General features: G+C 49.0%; 8 protein-coding genes across 8 annotated transcripts; 5 read left to right on the top strand and 3 right to left on the bottom strand.

The window, feature by feature from the left end:
* Nucleotides 1-901: 901 nt before the first annotated feature.
* N7455_011459 (uncharacterized protein) lies at nucleotides 902-2,936 on the top strand (the record flags this gene model as incomplete). Its single annotated transcript, XM_040954346.1, has 6 exons — nucleotides 902-926; nucleotides 984-1,016; nucleotides 1,077-1,179; nucleotides 1,236-1,301; nucleotides 1,362-1,668; nucleotides 1,722-2,936. The coding sequence occupies 6 exons, from the start codon at nucleotides 902-904 to the stop codon at nucleotides 2,934-2,936; spliced, it is 1,749 nt and encodes a 582-aa protein (XP_040815157.1).
* A 452-nt stretch (nucleotides 2,937-3,388) lies between these two features.
* Nucleotides 3,389-6,684, top strand: N7455_011458 (uncharacterized protein; the record flags this gene model as incomplete). Its single annotated transcript, XM_040954432.2, has 8 exons — nucleotides 3,389-3,449; nucleotides 3,518-3,828; nucleotides 3,887-4,057; nucleotides 4,116-5,437; nucleotides 5,501-5,583; nucleotides 5,645-5,948; nucleotides 6,007-6,186; nucleotides 6,237-6,684. 8 exons carry the CDS (start codon nucleotides 3,389-3,391, stop codon nucleotides 6,682-6,684), a joined length of 2,880 nt encoding a protein of 959 aa, XP_040815228.1.
* Nucleotides 6,685-6,980: 296 nt separating this feature from the next.
* N7455_011457 (peptide chain release factor family protein) lies at nucleotides 6,981-7,676 on the bottom strand (the record flags this gene model as incomplete). The annotated part of the gene is made up of 3 exons (XM_065606670.1): nucleotides 6,981-7,043; nucleotides 7,088-7,390; nucleotides 7,503-7,676. 3 exons carry the CDS (start codon nucleotides 7,674-7,676, stop codon nucleotides 6,981-6,983), a joined length of 540 nt encoding a protein of 179 aa, XP_065459836.1.
* A 1,065-nt stretch (nucleotides 7,677-8,741) lies between these two features.
* N7455_011456 (serine palmitoyltransferase small subunit family protein) lies at nucleotides 8,742-9,176 on the top strand (the record flags this gene model as incomplete). The annotated part of the gene is made up of 2 exons (XM_040954279.2): nucleotides 8,742-8,859; nucleotides 8,929-9,176. The coding sequence occupies 2 exons, from the start codon at nucleotides 8,742-8,744 to the stop codon at nucleotides 9,174-9,176; spliced, it is 366 nt and encodes a 121-aa protein (XP_040815093.1).
* A 702-nt stretch (nucleotides 9,177-9,878) lies between these two features.
* Nucleotides 9,879-10,281, bottom strand: N7455_011455 (uncharacterized protein; the record flags this gene model as incomplete). Its single annotated transcript, XM_040954512.2, has 2 exons — nucleotides 9,879-10,142; nucleotides 10,231-10,281. 2 exons carry the CDS (start codon nucleotides 10,279-10,281, stop codon nucleotides 9,879-9,881), a joined length of 315 nt encoding a protein of 104 aa, XP_040815108.2.
* Nucleotides 10,282-10,704: 423 nt separating this feature from the next.
* Nucleotides 10,705-11,594, top strand: N7455_011454 (dodecenoyl-CoA isomerase; the record flags this gene model as incomplete). The annotated part of the gene is made up of 2 exons (XM_040954387.2): nucleotides 10,705-10,895; nucleotides 10,955-11,594. The coding sequence occupies 2 exons, from the start codon at nucleotides 10,705-10,707 to the stop codon at nucleotides 11,592-11,594; spliced, it is 831 nt and encodes a 276-aa protein (XP_040815082.2).
* A 480-nt stretch (nucleotides 11,595-12,074) lies between these two features.
* cdc123 (cell proliferation protein CDC123) lies at nucleotides 12,075-13,419 on the bottom strand (the record flags this gene model as incomplete). Its single annotated transcript, XM_040954306.2, has 2 exons — nucleotides 12,075-13,233; nucleotides 13,292-13,419. 2 exons carry the CDS (start codon nucleotides 13,417-13,419, stop codon nucleotides 12,075-12,077), a joined length of 1,287 nt encoding a protein of 428 aa, XP_040815150.2.
* A 201-nt stretch (nucleotides 13,420-13,620) lies between these two features.
* N7455_011452 (COG1/VPS51 family protein) lies at nucleotides 13,621-16,091 on the top strand (the record flags this gene model as incomplete). Its single annotated transcript, XM_040954386.2, has 3 exons — nucleotides 13,621-13,763; nucleotides 13,826-13,995; nucleotides 14,050-16,091. 3 exons carry the CDS (start codon nucleotides 13,621-13,623, stop codon nucleotides 16,089-16,091), a joined length of 2,355 nt encoding a protein of 784 aa, XP_040815242.2.
* Nucleotides 16,092-16,409: the final 318 nt, after the last annotated feature.

Here is a 16,409-nt window from a genome sequence, read left to right as displayed (position 1 = left end):
GACGTGGCTTGTGAACTATTTGACAGTCAAGTTAGTTCAGGTATTGCATCACCCATGATGGACAACATCAAAGGACAGATAGGGAATTTTACTCTTTATAAGTGACAAATAAGAGCTTTTGACTACATAGGCAGCTCCTATGATAAGAAAATGCACATGCAGGGGCTCAAATGATGTCTGGCAAGCTGTAACAGTGGGTATTTGGTGATCAATATCGGCGCGCAAAATGATACTGATCGGCAGCGGATAGTGAATTGGACCGGGATCACAGGGTTAAGAAGATGAATATCAATGGAACCAGTACCCCACCGGATCGATGACACAACAAGCAAGTGATGTGATGTGGATTGAGAGGGGTTTATCAATCACGCACTGGAGATGAAGATATGCCAGCCCAATCACCTGATGTACTTGGTACTGATGTCACACACCGCCCAGCATATGTGGCAGAAAGGGCGGTGAGAGATGAGGTTAAGGTTAGTTAGACTTTAAACTTGTTACATGTATGTACTTTTGCTAGGGATAAGCATCAAAGAGTTGAGACTGTAAACGAAGGTAACCATGAGCTATTTACATGTTGTGATTTCCTTATGTAGAGTACACACTAACGAAGCATATCCCCTCTACCCTTTGGATCTCATTCAAATCACATGACTCATAGTTATCGGGAAGGCAGAAAAGTCAATCAAAGTGGGGGGGCGGTAACCACAGAGAGGCGGTTTTCTTGCGGCTTCAAAAATTATTTCATTCTTTCTTCCCCCTTGGCAGAAGCCAGGAACGGCACCCTACATTTCTTTTCTTTTCGAGGGTTTTTGGTTATACTGGTCATTCTTTTTTAAACTCAATATCAAATCACACATTTCTTGTCTCAGTCGGGTTTTTCGTCCCTATCATCACCAAGATGAAGTACGTCGTGGTTTCTGGAGGTATTTATTCCGAGTCGATCTATTATGAACAAGCAGTAACTGACTCATGTACAACAGGTGTCATCAGTGGCATTGGGAAGGGCGTGATTGGTACACCTCTCTTTAAACCGAACTAGAAAATAAAAGTCCGCTCGGTCTAACTTTCTCCAGCCTCGAGTACCGGATTGCTGCTGAAGACCCAGGGTGCTCGAGTCACCTCGATCAAGATCGACCCTTATATGAACGTCGATGCGGGAACCATGGCCCCTACCGAGTATGTGGTTGATCAGTCCTCATTTCTGAATGCTGTTCCTGACGATGATTTATTAGGCACGGAGAGGTGTTCGTATTGAACGACGGTGGTGAAGCCGATCTTGATCTCGGAAACTACGAGCGGTAGGTTCTTGTCTCCATGGGTTTATTTGACCGGAGATTAATTGATCTTCTGCGATCTAGCTACCTTGGAGTTACCCTTGGAAGGGATAACAACATCACAACCGGAAAGGTCTACAAGCATGTGATCGAGAAGGAGCGCCGCGGTGACTACCTTGGACGCACAGTGCAAATTGTGCCGCACTTGACAGACGCTATCCAGGAATGGATCGAGCGTGTGGCTAGAACCCCCGCTGACGACACCAACGAGGAGCCGGATGTTTGTGTTATCGAGCTTGGTGGCACACTTGGTGACATTGAAAGTGCTCCATTCGTTGAGGCTCTACGTCAGCTGCGTCGTCGGGCTGGCAAGGACAATTTCGTCCAGATCGTATGTTCAACCAACAGACCATTTGATTCCAGCCAATTCTGACTCTTTCCTAGCACGTTTCCCTGGTTCCCGTCATCCACGATGAATTGAAGACCAAGCCTACCCAGCAGGCTATCCGGGATGCTCGCTCAGCTGGTTTGAGCCCCGATCTTATTGCATGCCGTTGCGAGAAACCCCTTGACAAGGCCACCACCGATAAGATCGCCATGTTCTGCCAGGTTGAGACAGAGCAGGTGATTGGCGTGCACAATGTCAGCTCTACCTACCACGTCCCTCTGCTTCTCGAGCAGCAAGGTTTCCTTGGTGTTCTGGGTGACCTTCTCAACATGAAGAAGCTCGAAATCTCTCAGACTCAGTTGCTCAAGGGTCAGTCCACTTGGAAACAGTGGAAGACCCTTACGACTGCGCAGGAGCACACATTTGAGACTGTCAACATTGCTCTGGTTGGCAAGTATGTCAGTCTCCATGACTCTTACCTGTCCGTCATCAAGTCGCTTGAGCACGCGGCTATGGCTTCCCGCCGAAAGCTCAACATCATTTGGGTCGATGCCTCGCACCTTGAAACCGAGTGGGAGGAGACCAACTCCAAAGAGTACCACAAGGCCTGGTATGATGTCCACACCGCCCATGGAATCTTGGTCCCAGGAGGCTTCGGTACTAGAGGCACCAATGGTATGATGCGCGCTGCCCACCACGCCCGCACCAAGTCCAAGCCTTACCTTGGTATCTGCCTGGGTATGCAGATTGCCGTCATTGAATACGCTCGTAACGTCTGTGGTCTCGAGGGTGCGAACTCCGTTGAACTTGACGAGCGTACCACCCACCCGATTGTGGTGTACATGCCTGAGATCGACCAGGTGAACCTCGGCGGTACTATGCGCCTTGGTTCCCGTCCTACCCTCTTCCAGGAGAACTCCGAATGGTCTAAGCTCCGTTCTCTCTACGGATTGGACCGCACTTCTATCGATGAGCGCCACCGCCACCGTTATGAGGTTAACCCCGAGTATATCGATCAGCTCCAGGCTGCCGGTCTTCACTTCATTGGCAAGGATGACCAGGGTGAGCGCATGGAGATTGTCGAGCTGAAGGACCACCCCTGGTTCGTGGGTGTTCAGTTCCACCCCGAGTATATTTCTCGTGTCCTGGCACCCAGCAAGCCATTCCTTGGATTCCTCTCCGCCGCAGCCGGCTGTTTCGACCAGGTCAAGGCTTTGTCCCAGGCCAAGGAGACGGATTTGGCTAACGGCGTTAGCAACATTGTTGTCTAAGCATTAATGGTTCCCAATGATGGTTCCATAGGAGTTTGTATTTGTCACGAAAAGCATATGAATATAGAGAATTAAATAAAAATATTTACCACATAATACTACTCTTCAATTATACATATTCTCTTTCTTACCTTTTTCATGCTCCATGCAAAGCGCTCATTCAGAATATCAAGTGTGATGCCTGAGGCAGAGAGAGGCTCAAGCATGTGACGTACTAACCCTATTGGGCTTAGCGTATTTTCAGTGTTTATGTGGGTTGTTACAATTTATTGAGCGCTCGCATTATTATCTTTGAGCTTTGGATCTTTTATCTTTTTCCTTCCGTGGTTGTCAACACTCCTGCTCCCCTTTGAGCCACTGAATACTTAATTCCTATCTGCCCTCATCCATTTTTCCCCTCTTTTCTTTCCCTCATTTATCCCCTCACTTGTGTTGATACCCCACGTAACAAGATGGCGGAGGGTCTTGGAGCTCTGTTAGAGGCAAGCTTGGACCCCAGGCAAAACAAGGCGGGTAAGTTATATGTTGACCCTTGAGTACTACGATCAGTGTTGACCGGTGTGATTCTTTTCTTCTTTCAGCCGAGATTACTCTTCGTCAGGAAGAACAGAAGCCCGGTTTCTCGCTACAGCTTCTTCACATCACCGCATCGGAGACCACACCTTACAACACACGTCTTGCCAGTGCTCTATGCTTCAAGAACTTCATCAAGCGCAACTGGACGGACGAAGATGGAAATTACAAGCTGCAGGAGGATGAAGTTACCACTCTCAAGCGCGAGCTGATCTCCTTGATGATCTCGGTTCCGTCAGGAATCCAGAGCCAGTTGGGCGAGGCCGTTAGTGTGATTGCCGACAGTGACTTCTGGGAGCGGTGGGACACTCTAGTTGATGTAAGTTGCAACTCAACAAAGCATTGTAATGCTATTTCTGATGTTTTGTTTTCTCTAGGATCTCGTCTCGAAGCTGTCACCGGGCAACCCCACCGTCAACATTGGTGTGTTGCAAGTCGCGCACTCAATTTTCAAGAGATGGAGACCTTTGTTCCAGTCCGATGCGCTCTACACCGAGATCAACCACGTTCTCGGCAAGTTCGGCACTCCGTTCCTGGCCCTGTTTGAGGTATCTTCAATTTTCTACCCAGTTTTGCTTCGGTGGGCCGAATGCTAATAAATACCAGGCCCTGGACAACTATCTTGAACAAAACAAGACCAACAAAGAGAACTTGACTCAAGGGTTCAATCAGCTCAACCTGATGGTGAAGCTGTTTTACGACCTTTCCTCCCACGATCTCCCTCCCATGTTCGAAGACAACATCTCCGGAATCACAACAATCTTCCTCAAATACTTGACCTATGATAACCAATTACTCCACACCGACGATGAGACGGAGGCTGGTCCGTTGGAATATGTTCGCGCTGGAATCTTTGAGGCTTTGACTCTCTACGTGCAGAAGTACATGGATGTCTTCCAGCCTCATGTTGGACAGTTCATTGGAAGCTCGTGGAACTTCCTTACAACCATCGGCCAGGAGACCAAGTATGATATTTTGGTCAGCCGAGCACTGCACTTCTTGACATCTGTCGCAGGTATGCCCGAGCATGCCGCTGCTTTCCAAGCCGAGGAAACCTTGGGCCAGATTGTTGAAAAGGTCATCTTGCCCAACGTGAGCCTCCGTGAGTCCGACGAGGAACTCTTCGAGGATGAGCCAATTGAGTTCATTCGCCGGGACTTGGAAGGGTCTGACAGCGAGACCAGACGCCGAGCTGCCACTGATTTCCTCCGTAAACTCGCAGAGAAATTCGAAGAGCCGGTGACCCAGGTTGTTCTCAAGTATACCCAGCACTACCTGGCCGAGTATGCCAAGGATTCATCCAACTGGAAGGCTAAGGACACAGCGACGTACCTTTACTCCGCTATCGCCGCTAAGGGCACTGCGACCTCCTCCCACGGTGTTACTGCCACCAACCAGTTGGTCAGTATCACGGATTACTTCCAGCAGAACCTTGCCGCGGATCTGATCAACGAGGATGGCGTTCACCCTATCCTGAAGGTCGACGCTATCAAGTATTTGTACACTTTCCGCAGTATTATCACAAAGGAACAGTGGCAGCAGGTTCTCCCTGTGCTGGTTAAGCACCTGGCGTCGTCGAACTTTGTCGTCTACACTTACGCTGCCATTGCCTTGGAGCGAGTACTTTTCCTCACCGACAGCCAGGGACAGGCAGTCATTCCACCCACTGAAATCACACCGCTTGCTAAGGATCTTCTCGAACACATCTTCCAGCTGATTCAGAGTGACCCAGCTCCTGAAAAGGTGCAAGAGAACGAATTCTTGATGCGTTGCGTGATGCGGGTTCTGGTTGTTATCAAGGAGGGCGTGGTGCCTTTCACTGATGTCGTGCTGCAGCGCTTCATTAATATCACCACCATCATCAGCGCGAACCCAAGTAACCCCCGATTCTATTACTTCCACTTCGAAGCCATGGGCGCCTTCATCCGGTATGTTCCTATCCGTTTTTTTCTTTTTTAGTTTCCAAGCGCCCAAACCTAACATTGTCCTAGATTTGCTGCTCCTGCCAATCCCGACAAGCTAGAGCAAGCTCTTTATGCGCCCTTCGCAGCTATCCTCCAGAATGACGTACAGGGTGAGTCAAATCAAACGAATCGATATATTTGTCAGAATGACCCCTTGCTAACAAGTTTCAGAATTCATGCCCTACGTTTTCCAACTCTTCGCGGCGCTGCTTGAGGCCAACCCATCCGGCACCCTTCCCACCTACTACCAGGAGCTTATTGGTCCTATCCTGATGCCCGTTATGTGGGACTCGAAGGGAAATATTCCTGCCTTGGTCCGCCTCCTTTCCTCGATTATTCCCCGTGGCTCGCAGTTCATCATTGAACACAACCAGATCGAGCCCATCCTTGGTATCTTCCAGAAACTAGTTTCTACCAAGGCTAATGAGAGCTTCGGCTTTGATCTCCTGGAGACCGTTGTTGCTAACTTCCCACCGTGCGTATCGCCTCTTCCAAGCCCTCAATCGACGGTTACCTGACTTCACTTTCTTTAGAACTGCCCTTGAGAACTACTTTGTCATGATCATGCAGATCATTCTTCAACGTCTGCAGAACTCCAAGACAGAGAACCTGACTATGCGCTTTATCCGCTTCTTCCACTTCATCTCGGCACAGGACAACAAGGGCTACAGCGCGGACTTTGTCATCCAGGTCACCGACAAGGTGCAAGAGGGGTATGTATCCTCACCTTTTGTATATTACTCATATGCTAATCCATGCCTAGACTCTTCACCCCCATTTATGTCAATGTCATCCTGCCTGAAACCCAGAAGCTTGCCCGGCCTTTGGATCGCAAGACGGCTATCATCTCCTTCACCAAGACCCTTGCCAACTCGGAGGCCTTTGCCACTCGCTACAGCCAGAAGGGATGGGGCTTCACCTGCACCGCCTTGCTGAAGCTCCTCGAGCTTCCTCCGCTGCCCGCAAGCAGGGATGATCTCATTAATGATGCAGACATCGAAGACATGTCCTTCGGTGTTGGCTTTACTCCCCTGAACACCATCCGTGCCCAGCAGAAGGACCCGTGGCCCGAAACTGGTGCCGATCTCAAGGCTTGGGTGGGCTCATACCTGAAGGAGGCCGACAAGAAGCAGAATGGCCGTATTTCACAATTCGCCCAGGAGCGTCTTGACGACCAGTCGAAGACTGTGCTGGGAAGTTACATTTCTTAGTTGTGGCTTTGCTATGACCCCCTTTCCCTTTCAAGAAACTAAAAAAAGTTCGACCTACTCGTGTTTGCTTTCTCCTTCAGAGCAATGCAATCATTTTTTCCAACTCCCCCTATTACACCATATGCATGTTGCGATGAGACACTAGATCCATGAAATAAATGTTTGTTTGATTTCCATTACAAGAACATCCATGAGAATGTAAATATCTCAAAAAGTAAACGCTCAAACACCAATGCAGTAGACCTACTATACAAAATCCCCAAACACATGCAACACTATAAAGCATAAAGCTCATATCATGAACTCTTTCCGGACTCAGAGGGTTTAGCCTCACCACCAGTTTCCGGCTCAGTTTCCGGCTTAGTTTCCGATGTAGCCTCCTCATTCTCTCCCCCTCCTTTACATCATCGTCCCATATAATCTCAATCTCATCCTCTTCCTCCATATCAGCTCCCCCCTGCTTTCCTCCCTCCCCAAGCTCCCGATACTTCCTCCTCGTCTTCTTCAGCTTACTAGCCTTCTTCTTCTTCGCCGCCGCAGCCTTAATCGCCACCCGACTCTTATCCCCCTTCTCCTGCGCCTCGACTCTATCAGCGAGCAACGAGCGCGCAATCTTCGCGTTCTGCGACTGCGAGCGCGTCGCTTGGCACTTGATTACCACCCCGCTGGGCTTGTGGATAATTTGGACGGCGGAGTTGGTTTTGTTCTAGGTTTTGTTAGTTTCGGTCTGCTGGTTGGGGGTGGGCCGTGGGATCTGAGAAGATAGAGGGGAGAGGAGGGCGCATGGTCTGGGAATGCGATTGACACTTGAAACGTACGATCTTCTGTCCGCCAGGCCCGGTGCCTTTTAGGTAGGATATTGATATGTCGGCATCGTTGATCTTGAGTCGTGGGGGGAGGGGTTTTGCGGGGACGATGGGGGTTTGGCTGAAGAGTCGGGCTGGTGCTGATAGTGTTCTGGATGATGTCCACCAGCGTAGGCGAGAAAACATTGCTTTGGTGTTTGTGCTGTGGTTTGTTGAAGATTGAAGTTATTGCCGCTGATGTTTGCGATAAGAGATAAGCTGGAAGTATGCGGGCAGCCCTGGAGGTATTACTTTCTTTGGCTTCTTTGGGTTGCTTGATGGTTGGTTTAGATAATATTACCTTAATATCTTAGACCAATGGAGGTTATAGGCCACTGGATATATATCTGTTTTGTTGTTTAGGCGTGGTGGTACATACCTATTTAGTCTTGTAAGCTTTCCTCGCTACTACTATGTAGATAAAGGAGAGGACTTGGGAGGTGTTCATGAATAGTAAAGCACTTATCTAAGGATCATGAGATATATATGATGGATATGAGTCTTTTACATTTGGGTAAATCAACTTGATTAGCAAAAGGATCATGGAACTACTGGTACTTCTATGCTCAATATCGTTTGCCTACAAAGTACGATTAAAACCAATGATTAGAATAGACAGATGTATTGACAGAGAATATGTACAGGATATGTTATGTCTATATATATTTCTACTATTCAAGGCCGTGACATCTAATTTATACAAATTGTACATACTCTGAAACACGAAGTACCGAGTACCTGAGACTCAGGCGTGAAGTAGCGGCAAAGGTGTGTACTAGGTACAAATTCCCGCGGCGACCACGGAAAGGGGAAGGGTTTTGCAGTTCCCCCAACTCCGCGACTCTTATCCGCCCTCTCTTCCTTACTCCTATCATCAATCCACCTCAACGTCTCCGTGCCAATACACTCTTCCTGATTGTAACGGACATCACCCAATCGCCTACCTCCCCGCAGTATCCGAGGACCTCACGTCAACACCTCCCCAAGCCGTGTTGATTTGGAACATCATCCGTCATTTTTCCCCTTCACAACACCACGCTCCGTCGGACATACATACAGTGCCCGTACTGTCTCCGGGACCTGTTTCCCGCTTTTTATAATTGGCGGTTCTTGCCCAGGTGGTGGAGAGAGAAAAAAACCAAACGGCACCGCAAGCCGCAGGAAACAACGAAAGACCGGAACATCCTACAAACATCTGAATACCCCGCAACAATGGACTTCATAATTTGGGCTGTGTCTAGCCTCTTCCGCTGGATGCGATTGAAGGTCTACCAGTATGAGGTGACCTTCTCCCTCTACATGCTTACTCCGATCGAGAAGCTCATCTTCAGTACGTTCCGCCTGTCTGTCGTCCAAAATACTCTTAGTACGCCATGCTGACGTTTAATTTCCTATTCAGACACGCTACTCCTTGGCCTCATCGCTATGATCGCTATGGGAACTTATATCTACCTTCCCGATCACCTCCGCGCCATCCACGGCCGCCTCTACTACTACTGGGCCGGCGAGCGCTTGTTCAGCTCCGGTCGGTTGTCCATCAGCTCGGTCTTTGGCGAAAACGGCGTGGCAACCCAAATTGGGGACATGGTGTACGAAACGGCGAAGAACGCCGCTGCCACCTCGACCGAGCGCTTGGGTGAACTGTGAATAAAAGCCCGACACGCATAATGGTTGCATTTGCATTCTCTATTACCGAGAGTGAGGAAGCGTCTGATGACTTTGGATTTTTGTATCCAAGGGACCCTCGTATCCACTCCTGTCGGCCGGCGCTTGTTTGGAGTTCTTGTGTTCTGGGAACTTGCGGCATCCCTATGACTTGCATTGTCGCATTGCGGCGGATTACATTATTATTAATTTTTGTCTTTTCTTTTTTCTTGGGTCATTCGCACCACACTGTGTATAGATATGCCTCTTTCCCGGCAGATTTCTGTGGTCGACTGATGCCAGTTTGTGTTATCATTGGAACGTGATCATGATTGAAGTTCATATTTGCACACTTTTCCAGAATGATGTACAGGAAACGTAGATAGTATATCGTAGATGGTAAAAAAAAGCAATATGATGTTGAATAATGCAACATATAAAATGAAAACCCCATAACGCCCTTGATGCCCAGAGCAGAGTGTTGTACAAGTAAACCCATCATCAGCACATGTGTAACTCCCCAGCGTGATGCCAATATTGTCCTCGGTAATTATCAATCCCCCAAACGAGAGGGAACGGGAACAGGAACATCAATGGCTCCTTTCGCAAGGCCCTTTTGTTCCCCCGGGGATTTAGACAACGAGCGCATGTCATGTTTCAGACCATGCCACCAGCTCCTCCCAATCACACCCACTAATTGCAGTCTCATTGCTGACTCTGGGTTGCCTGGAGCTGTGCCTGTGCCTGCGCTTGCGCTTGAGCCTGTGCCTCCGCCGCCTGTCTCTGCTCCCGCTTAATGGCATCCACCATGCGCATACGTGCCAATTCCTGATCAATCTCCTCCTTATCCAGCGGGATCTTGTGCGATTGCTCGGCGGTGGGCCAGAAGCCCTTTGTGGCGAAGCGGTCGTCGAGGTTGGTACCGAAATAGTACATCCAGCCGATGGGGAAGAGGACGTACATCCCAAACTACATGGATTCCGTTAGTCCTAAGAACAGACGATGGAAGGCGGGGGCTAGCATTGCCCGCTCAAGAGTCTTGATGTCAGCTACGCACCTTCAGGACTTCGAGGTTGCCTCCCTGCAACTTGCGGAACATTTGCGACATTGTATGGGTTTGATGTGTTGCTTTTTTTTTCCGGGGTGTTTTGACTTCAGGTATTGCTAAGAGTGTGGATTGAGATTCGATGTTATTGTTGGGATGTGCTCAATTGATAATACCGCCTGATTCCAGCAGACAGGGAGCAGCGATAATTTGGAGGTTGATCTTCAATCTTCAATCTTCAATCGCCGAGTGGTGCCATGGCAGGTGGACCAGTCACGGGCTTGATTACTCGAATTTGAGCAAACAAGACAAACATGCTATCCTTTAATGCCTCAGGCATCAACATGTAGGTTCACCGCGGGCCTCGGCTCCCCGCAAACCTAACTAGTACCCGGATACCCTACATAGAAATAACTAATAAACCATTGCAATCCAGTTTAATTTCACGTTCCATTGATTAGTTTTCTCTTACAATATACAGTAAAAATGTCGAACGAAAATCTCATTACCGTCACCTACCAGGATCGCGTAGCGATCGTGACACTCAACCGACCCGACAAGCTAAATGCTCTCAATGCCGACCTATACTACCTCCTAGCCGAGCGTTTACGCGAAATTGACGCTCGAGAGGATATCTCTATCACAGTCCTGACCGGAACAGGGCGTTTCTTCTCTGCGTATGCCATCCACAGACATCCCATCCCTATATATTTCAATACTCATCTCTTCTCCACAGCGGCGCAGACGTAACAAGCATACGTCCTGGCAGCGACAATGCCGACACAAACGTCCGCCGCGAGCTCGTTCGCGGGTTCGTAGCCAATAACCTGGATGCCACGCGCACCTTCTACACCCACTCCAAGATCCTCGTTGCCGCCCTGAACGGCCCCGCTGTCGGTCTTTCAGCCGCATTGGTTGCTCACGCTGACTTCATCTACGCCGCCCCGCACACATTCCTCCTCACCCCATTCTCCTCGCTAGGTCTTGTCGCCGAAGGCGGTGCTAGTCGTGCCTTTGTCGAGCGCCTTGGAATTGCCAAGGCGAACGAGGCGCTCATCATGAGTAAGCGGATTACCTGTGACGAGCTTGTTTCGACTGGCTTTGTGAATAAGGTTATTACGCCGGAATCTGGGAAGAAGGAGGACTCTGATGGGTTCTTGAAGAAGGTGCTTGAGGAGGTTGATGATCGTCTTGGTACGCACTTGAACCAGAGTAGTCTGTTGAAGATTAAGGAGCTGGTAAGACGGCCTGAGAGGGTGCTTCTGGACCGCCAGAATGGTATTGAGGCGTTTATGGGCCTTGAGCGCTTTATGATGGGAATTCCGCAGGAAGAGTTCCGGAAGTTGGCGTCTGGTGAGAAGAGACATAAGCTTTAGTTACTAGATGGTGCTTTTATATATATCTATCAGAAGTTACGGCTGCCTGTGCTATGGCCTCACCTTGGTATTTACTTTTCCGGTGTCCTTTTTTCAGTAGAACGATCTATCGGGATTGAATGTCTCTTTATGCATTAATTGGTTAGTCAAGACAAAGAATAAAAGTAAGAAACATAATATCAGAGTGCAATCTTTCAATCAAACCTCACTGTTGGTTGTCATGATGTATGTAGTATACAACCTTTGTCTTTTATATATATTGATAGATGTTGAGGTTATTGTGATTACTAGTGACTGACAACGACCATTACATCCATGGATGCATATTGATGTTTATTCGTTGATAATATGTGGATTGATTTGTAGTCCACGATGCAACCTTGAATTTCCCAAATATTTCTTTCCCTGCTATACTCAAACGCCACTAGACCAATAATCCATGCTTTTATCCCACTCAGCATTCTGAGTTGAGATTTTTTATTATTCAGAGTCACTGTCAGCAGCCCGATCCTCTTGCTCCTGCTTCTTCAAGATATCTTGCCATTGGCCCATGAATTCACTCATGCCGCCAGGCCCCTCAAGTGAGGCATCGACCAGCTCCCTCGGCACCTTGTGAGCCGAATATTGAGTGGAGCTGAACGCATATGCCTCAGGATCATCCTTCTTGATAAGACGGAATTCGGGAAGGAAGGGGGCCTGCTCGTCATCTCCTTCGGCACCCTCATGTTCGTCCTCCGAGTCAGAAGAACTCAGATCATCTTCTTTTTCAAGCTCTTCCGCCGTGCCGGAAGTGATGACTTTGCCATCATGAAGTGAGATTCTCACAAACTCTTCCGCTCCATCATCTTCTTCCTCTTGCACACCAATCGGATCCTTCATCTGGAGAATCTCCAACCAACTGTACAGTAATGGGTCGGTACGTTGCGCCCATGGATTGATATCAATCAACCAGACACGCTGGTGTGGCGCGGGGATATAGACATCGAATACAAAGTTGGATTCCGGGAAGGTGTTCTTGAGCTTCTCATCGAAGAATGACTGGATACGAGACCGAAGCATATCACGCATGGGGAAGAGGAAGTCGAAGTGATTCTGATCACGCTGCGTCATGCAAAGTAGTACACGGTTGCGCACAAAGCACCGGAACTCGAGCGAAGGGTTGAAGTTGACATATTTGCGAAGAACCAGAGAATACGGAACCTCCGGCAGCGGTGAGTCAACGGTGGATGACGTGGGTTCGTCGTCGGTTGTATCCGGCACACAGTCGTCGAAGGGGTGATCTAAATCATGGGTGATGAAGTCGCTGCTTTTCAGGAGGAGGTACATGTCATTTGGAGAACGGCATTGGGTGTCGTTTGTGGCGGCCATGAAGGTTGCATCTTTGGGAGCACTCCAGTTTAATTTCGGTGTGACAATACCACCAAATTCTGAGATGGTATTCTTGATCTGGGTGTGGATCTCCTGCCATTCTGTAGATGGATCGGGCTCCTCCTCGCCCGAATCGGAGAATGTGTCCAGGTTATCATCGTCGGTTGGGGCGACGGCCTCGGGTGGGAGAACAATGCCGTCGGCGCGGAGGTATTTAACGAAAGGAGCAGTCAATGGAATGACACGCGACTTGGGAGCAAGCGTGCGATAGCTAGAACTTCGGTCAGATATGTTGTATGTTTGGTGTTGAGTCATATATGGAGGCTTACCGCGGATGCCAGTCATGATAGGAGCAATGCAAGATATGGGAGTAGGTGGTGGGTGGGAAAGGGAGGCGATCTGGGAGATCGTTGGATGATGTCTCCGCCATAGGAGCGTCCGATTCGATCAACGGCATATTGAATATCGTTTGTGTAAAGTATAAGATCGTCCAGCGACAACCGATTTCCCCTCAGTGGCGGGGGACTTTTTCTGCCATCACATGACGATAACGATAAGGACGAGTGCGCAGGGGTCTAAGGCGCTCAGGCATCCGTCTCGCATTGATTTGATTACTTGTTCTCTGTAAACCAACGGTCTTACCACATATCCCGCCAGCATGGCTCCTGAGGCCCCTGATCCTCAAAGCTTGAAGTCATGGCAGGATGCATTCCAATACCCAATTCCCACGGTCCGCCGCGTGGAACAGGAGCTGCGCCGGGACATCGCGAGCAATAAGGAGAAGCTCCGAGCTCTCGTGGGGTAGGTGATTGATTTGCCAAAGTAGCTGTCCCTTTGCTAATCTTGATATAATCTGGTTACAGGACGCGGTATCGTGACTTGGTTGGAACTGCCGAGACAATTGTGGCTATGAACCGAGACATTCAAGACGTGGAATCCATTCTGGCCGATGTTGGACGCCGGTGCAACCCCCGACTTATAGAAAGGAAGCATGTTCACGTCCGGCAAATAAAGATTGGCGATGCAGAGAAAGGTAGAAACCATTTCAGAGGAAATCAGGAGTCAGTAGCTGATACTGTGAATATAGATGCAGAGAAACACGCATTCGGAGCGCAGCTTTCTCTCCTTCACCGCTGTACAACCTCTATCAGCCGGCTTTTGCGACGTCGCAGCTCGCTCCTGTTGGTTGCGAAGATTCTAGTTGTTTCCAGATCACTACACAAGGCATTATCGAAACATGAATCACCCCCTCCATTCCTTGAGGATCTCTGGAAGCAGGTAGCGTCCCTTCGGCAAACACTTCTCAAACGGATTAATAAACGCCTTGCATCTACAAGCGCTACAGAAGACACTATCATTGAATCATTGGCTGCCTATTGCCTGGCAACAAGCTCTTCTTCCGATGATGCGATCCATCATTTCCACCAAGTGCGCCTGGACATCATTGTTGGCCAGTTGGATACGTCTCGTGAGAACATTCCCAGAGCCCTCCAGCTTTTCGTTCGGACACTTCAGGCCTCAAAGGTCTTACGATCCCATCGATTTTCAGATGTGCTCTTGAAACTTAAAGCTCGACCCCTCCTCGCCGACCCGGATATTCAGAGTCTAGATGGGCTGGAGGTTGAAATTCTTGGCCGCTGGGTAGCTCCAGATGTGAAAAATTTCACCCCCTGGATCAAGCTCAGCGAACTAAACAGAACCCAGGGCGTGGAATCAATCAAGGAATGGTCACTCCAGGCTTTCAAGAAATTCTCCGAAGGTTGCCAAAAGAGCCTAGCCCACAGCACCGATTTCTCTGAGCTCCTCTCGCTCCGCACAGAGACTGTGGAATTGTGGCTATCATCCTGGGGCTCAACAATCATCCACGGCTCAGTGGATGTCCTCGAAAGTCTTCGAAATATCTTCAATGAGCAGCTCTCCAGAATCCTGAATGTGCAAGCACAAAGCCTAGGCGAAGTCGGTACTCAGGTTTCGTCTATAATATCAGACTGGGAGAACACCGACCACAATTCCGTCGGATCTCTATGGGATGCAGATCTCATTACCGCAGAATACGCGAACGGCGCACAAGCATTCAAACAAACCGTCGCAGACAGATTATTGGGTCGTGACGAAGACGTCTCTACCGTTATTATGAAGTATCAAGCATGGCTGGAATCAATCCAACAATTCAACGAATCCATCGACTCTCTACGTCGCACGCGATGGACAGATATTCTCGTCGGAGGCGAAGTCGAAGATGAAGATATCGACATCACACCTCGGCTCAACGAAGATGACCCCCGCCACTTATCCGATTCTCTGCATTCTGCCGTCCGCGACGCATTCACCAGTCTCCAGACATCATTCAGCAGCGCTTTCAAGTCATTCACCCCATCGCACTCAAGTGAAAAAGCTACTTTCCTCCTGAGACTTATACGACTAGTCCGGCGAGATATTCCCACCGGCTTTGTATCTGCAGACTTTGTCTTCTCGAGCGAAATCGTCCCTGATCTACAGAAGTTGCTTGCAACGGAAGTAGTCGCCAAGGCTGGTTCGCTGAGCTTGATCCCGTCCCCGAAGAGCAATCCCCAAACAGGCAAGATTAAGACGGTGCCTGGCCGATCACTCTGGGAAGGTGAGCCCGCCATACCAGTTCAGCCTTCGGCTTCAAGCTTCAAGCTCCTGCGCCGTCTCACTTCATCGATGGATACCTGCGGATTGGACCTGTGGGATCCGTCCACTGTGCAGGCGTTGAAGCAGGAATTGAAAACGAAACTTGAGGCGGCTATCTCGGCTGCTTTGGATGATCTCGACAGTGAGGATGTCCCTAGCAAGTCTGAGACTAAAGAGGACCAACCGACTGCCAACGGAGATGAGGAAAAGGAAGATAACACCGAGGAGAAACCAGAGACCCAAAGTCCGGATTTAGATCAAGTCGATGGCCTGCGCGACTGGAAGGTTCAGCTCTTCTTCGACTCTCTGTACCTGTCTCAGATGATCGGCGAGCGCAATCAGCTGGCTGGTGTCGTCGAGCGTGCCCAGAAGAGCGCTGGTTCCAGTGCGGATACTGTCAAGACTACCAAGAAGCTTGCAGCTGAGTATTGGACTCGGACGGAGCTGTTGTTTGGTCTCTTGGCAGGGCACTGAGTGATTCCTTAGGATAATGCTGCATTTTGCCAAATGTCCGTCTATGCTTTACATTACCCCTTCAAGCAGCAGTGGATACATACTGTACTTGGGTCTATTTCTAAGAGAAGATACATTGGTTACATAGTACGCAGACAAGAATCCATTACAGAGTATTTAGACAAGATATTCATACATTTCACTTCATACAATCGTATCTCATCCTACCATAAAATGATCTCACGCCAGATATTAAGAAATCCCCGTCATTCGACACAGATCATGACCCGATAACTTTTTTTTGCTGAGATTTTTTATTTTCAAATGTTTTTTGCGGTT

Source organism: Penicillium solitum, assembly GCF_028829755.1.
Source record: "Penicillium solitum strain IBT 25940 chromosome Unknown utg000009l_segment0_segment0, whole genome shotgun sequence".
Taxonomy (NCBI): domain Eukaryota; kingdom Fungi; phylum Ascomycota; class Eurotiomycetes; order Eurotiales; family Aspergillaceae; genus Penicillium; species Penicillium solitum.
The sequence above is the reverse complement of the archived record's forward strand: the minus strand, read 5'-3'. Positions and strand labels throughout refer to the sequence as shown.